Source organism: Medicago sativa, chromosome 8 (assembly GCF_051527215.1).
Source record: "Medicago sativa cultivar Bolivia chromosome 8, Bolivia_mono, whole genome shotgun sequence".
Taxonomy (NCBI): Eukaryota; Viridiplantae; Streptophyta; class Magnoliopsida; order Fabales; family Fabaceae; genus Medicago; species Medicago sativa.
Genome location: NC_140756.1, coordinates 83847028 through 83851712, shown reverse-complemented (window position 1 = coordinate 83851712; position 4685 = coordinate 83847028). Strand labels below are relative to the sequence as shown.

Sequence of the window (4685 nt, the reverse complement as noted above, 5' to 3'; positions counted from 1 at the left end):
CTACTGTCCAGAATGCCACGTGTCGGATTTTGCACCATGAGTTTCCTTGTTATCTGTCAAAGACAAACAATGTTTCGTTATTAGCGCTTGTCCTTTTTCGCAGCTCATGCTTTTTCACGGTTCTTTTTTATGCCAAGTCAGATGCTCCGGACACAAGTTGTCTCCCGTACATAGATAAGTATCATGATAAACACGTTAACAAATCTTGATGCATGTTCAGTTTGGAGATCAGATTTGCAAAATCAAGGTGAGGTGAACTGTAGTCATTTTAACAAAAGATAGTACATTTTACAGTAGTTTCATTAAACAAAACAAATCGAGATACTCCTTCGGTCTCTAAATTATAGCCGTTTAACATTTTATGCATTTGCGGTGCTATTAAGAAAATGATTAGTTAAATTGATTTTGTTAGTAAAATTAGTGTCATTTACTAAAACATTTTTATTAATTGTAGTTAGTGAAGTACTAGTTAAGTTGGATGAAATTCAATAAATAATGGTATATTAATGGAAAAAAAATAATAAATGCTTGCATTGGTATTCTAAAGTGACAATTATTTTGAAAAAAAGAAAAAATGGTAAAGTGACAATTATTGTGAGACGGAGGAAGTAGTGTATACTAGTAATATCTATAAGGCTTAAATATGGTATTGGTCAATGCAAAATAAGTGAGTTTTGGTTTTAGTCCTGCAATTTTTTTTTTATAGTTTTTGGTCCCTGCAAAAATTTTTATTTTTGGAAATAGTCCACGACCCCATTTATGTGATGATTTGTCACTTTTATAAATTAAAAAAAATTATTGTATACATTTTTATTATTATTTTTTAATTAAAAAATAATTATTGTTATATAAATTATAAAAAATAATATTTTTTATTAAGTAAAGACATATGCCATATACGCAAAAGTAGACAAATCATCACATAATTGAGGTCGGGGGTATTTTCAAATCCCATGCTTTGAAATAGCATTGGAGCATAAAAGAGGATTGAGTTTATGCCAGTCAGAATCTGGAATGCAGGCATGCAGATAGCCATGACCAACTCTGGTCTGTATCTTCTTTTAAGGATGTTATAATAAGGGTGCTTTATTGAGTTTGCCAATTCACCCGCATCAAGCATATCTTGGAACTCTGCGTCGACCTCATTCGTTCCTCTGATTTTTTCAAGGAGCTTCCTCCCTTGTTCCTTTAATCCTCTTTCTATTAAGCTATTTGGAGTCTCTGGAATAAATATTCCTCCGATAGTCATCAAAAGAGTTGGAATTGCAGCAAGGCCAAGGGCCAGCCTCCACCCCCAGGGTTGAATCTGTTGTGTTCCGTAATTGATCATATTTGCTGTAAAAATCCCAAAAGTGGTTGCAACTTGAAACATCATGTTCAATCCTCCTCGAAAGTGGGTTGGCGCCATCTCCGACAAGTACAGCGGAATAGCCTTCAAAAAGGTATAACTGGATTATCTTCTAACTTAAACATACTTTATAGGACCATTGATAGTTTCCATTGCATTAATACCTTTTTTTCCTGTAAAATTTGATGAGCCTATGTTAACATTCACATAATTAATGTTGGCAGTTAGTCACTTTTCAAAGCTACATTTGATACTTGGCTTATCTAGACTTTAGAGTTTGGTTTTAAACATAAAACAGTTGCTTGATTGTTCTTTTTATAAATAAACCCATGTTTTACATCAAGAATAGTTTGGATTTGCTTAAAGAATGCGTGAAAGATTGTAGGAAAAATGCTACTACCTGATTTCCAAATCCAATGCCAACACCTTGCAAAACCCTTCCAATGATAAGCATTTCAAGATCAACAGCTGCAGCATTCAGAGCTGATCCAATGAGAAAGTTGATACCACCAATTATGATACTTGTCCTTCGTCCATACCTCCTCGTAATTGGAGCTGCGATTATGGATGCAACTAAACCAGAAATGTATAAAGTAGATGTAAATGCAGAAATGCCCTGGTTGTTATACTTGCAATAGTTGTTTTCATGGGCTTCCAATTTATGTTTGTACACAGCGGGGAAGAAACTCTGAAGAAAGTCATCCATGGAAGCAACTCCTCCTGTTAACCATGACACATATGTCAACTTATAATAAATGACTATAAGAAAATTGGATCAAAATCAAAATAACTTATATCATGCAAATTTAATGTGGGATTTGTCAATTATACTCTTTTTTTCTTCTATAGATTCTTTCCCCTGGAGCTAATCTTATTCAAGGCGTGTCGGAGTCTAGCAGATTCCACTAGACCCAACCCTATTTTGTGGATTTGTCAATGAATAAACCATCAATTTTGGTCCTTAAACTATCACTTTCTCGCCTATTTAGTCCCTAAACAATAGAAATATACTATTTTTAATCCATCAAGACAGTCCCTGCATTATCACTTTTTTCTTTCATTTTTAAAGGAAATGAGGGACTAATTTAATAGATTAATAACAATTTAGGCACTAAATGCATGAGAGTTATAGTTTGGGTTGGGATCAACATTTATAGTTGATTCATTTGTCAATTAATAAAGTGAGAAGAAAGCTGGGATGTTGCATCTTAGAATAGAATAAAGGAAAAGGTCTTTAAGCACTTGAGAGAAGTGCAGATTCCAGACAAGGACAAATTGAAAATATGACAGACATGAAAGAACACTCATCAAGAAAATGAGATTCTTTTCTCTTTCCTTATTCTAATCAACTCGTGTCCTATGTCAGTGAAATTCAACCCATGTGTATTTCCCTTTTCAGCTTTCAAACACAAACAAGTAGTTGAAGTTTTTTAACAAGAGAAAGAGAATTTATTCCAGAATAATAACCTGAGAGTGAAGGTGAATATAAAATCAAAACTAAATTTGGAATGAAGTTTTGAGAGTGAAGGGATTAAGACAGAACCTGAAATACCAACGTCATAGCCAAAAAGGGACCCACCAGTAGCAGCAACAATGCAAGCAATGATAACATGAACAGTGACCCTTCCTTTGTATTGCTCAGCTCTTCCCTTATCTACAGTACCACCACCCATAGGGGAAGAACCATCTTCCATTTCCTTATATTACAGGAGGCTGCATGCAAGGGAGAATAATACTTTACGAAGGATGAACATTACTATACTCACACCTTCAATTTTATACAAAGTTTAAACTACTTTTTTGTGAGCTAAGAAAACAACTAAAAAGTAAGTAAAACCGTTTGAACCGTGATTCTTTTATCAAATTTTCACATAAAGTTTAAAGAAATTAACATATATAGAAGTTTTTGAGAGAAAGTGAAAAATCAAGTACATATATAGAAAAAAAATTCACATAAAGTGAAAAATCAAGTACATATGTAGAAAAATTGCCCGCTGAAAACAGAAACTTCAACGTATATTATTGCGTCCGCACTCAACGTAGAAAAGAAGCCAAGTTTCTAGAATTCTAACTGTTCAACCAAAGACCCGTAAGTTAGACAGATTCTGTCATATTTAAGGGTCCCGCTATCATATCAACTGTTCAAAGATTTTTTTTTCCTAATCTGTAATCTCTCAAAAAAAAAAGAATATTATTATTAGTTTTTGTCAAAAAAAAAAAGAATAGGGATTAGTTTTTTTTTAATTTTTTTTAACTTAAACAAAGTGAAAATAACCATTTTTAAAATTCGCATTTTGCGTTTCGAATTCGTGGAGAGGATGTAACCAAAAAAATAAAAAATTGTGGAGAGGTGTCAAGTCTAACTAGGCCTCAGACAATCTCTTCCTTTTTAATTATAGACTATTTGCACATATTAATGCTAAGAAAGGTAATAAGCTTCCTTTAAAAAAAAAAATTGTAAACTTTGTTATTTTTTATGGATATATTAATCTGCCACTCTTTTATATATATATATATATATATATATATATATATATATATATATATATATATATAAACTATACAAACAAAAGAGGGGGACCAAACTACTCTTGAGAAAAAAGAGGGGGACCAAACTAAAACACTTTCAATTGTCTATTATTTCAATTTGCATATTTATCTTTATGGGTTAATGGTTGGGATTATTTTAACAAAAATAGAAATTAATATTATTTTAAACTTTGAAAGATAAATATAAAAAAACAATATTTTTTAGAAACCAAAAGGTATTATAGATCAAAAAATAACCAATACATTACAAAGTAAAATAACCAAGACAAGCCAATAAGTTGGACCACCACGAGTAAAAGTCGTTTAAAGAATGAGAGTGATGCGACTTTAATCACCATTGAAAATAAAGTATGATGTGATCCAATAACTATTCCAACAATATCTATGAAAAATCCTTATGTTGCGTTCATTTCAAACAACACAAAAATGTTATAAAAAAAAACAAATAGAACTAAAACAACAAAAAAGGAAAATGTTAAAGAGTGCGCAAGGACATCGTTAAGGCACTTTAATAACTTTTTTGAAAAATTATGTAATCGATGAATTGGAAATTGAAACGTTTGACTTTTTTATGGAATAATTTCACGCTTTTGGAATCTTAAAGAGCGGGGAGACTCGTTAACAAAACCCATAAAAAAAGTTTATACTCAACACCAAAACAAAAATAATGGATACAAGTTAAATATTTGTCAATTGTGATGTAAATCTTAGTATCATATTTTCAACGAACTTACATATATTGAATCCTTAAACAACATTCTAGATCCACTAGTTAGCTTAGCACAGT

The 4685-nt window shown here is 31.7% G+C and overlaps 1 protein-coding gene across 1 annotated transcript; it reads right to left on the bottom strand.

Annotated features, from left to right (window-relative positions):
• LOC146902390 (sugar transport protein 7-like) lies at window positions 1-3435 on the bottom strand. The gene is made up of 5 exons (XM_085737135.1): window positions 3323-3435; window positions 2892-3061; window positions 1749-2068; window positions 901-1432; window positions 1-53 (listed from the first exon to the last, which is right to left on the bottom strand). The coding sequence occupies exons 2-5, from the start codon at window positions 3040-3042 to the stop codon at window positions 1-3; spliced, it is 1056 nt and encodes a 351-aa protein (XP_085593261.1). The 5' UTR covers window positions 3043-3061; window positions 3323-3435.
• Between the last annotated feature and the right edge of the window lie 1250 nt (window positions 3436-4685).

Bases quoted from the DNA above. Each gene is read 5' to 3' on its own strand.
- LOC146902390 (XM_085737135.1), bottom strand. From the start codon at position 3,042: ATGGAAGATGGTTCTTCCCCTATGGGTGGTGGTACTGTAGATAAGGGA. The intron at 2,069-2,891 runs GTTCTGTCTTAA...CATGGTTAACAG, and splicing joins CTATGACGTTGGTATTTCAG to GAGGAGTTGCTTCCATGGAT. The intron at 54-900 runs GTATATGGCATA...TGTCTTTGACAG, and splicing joins GATGATTTGTCTACTTTTGC to ATAACAAGGAAACTCATGGT.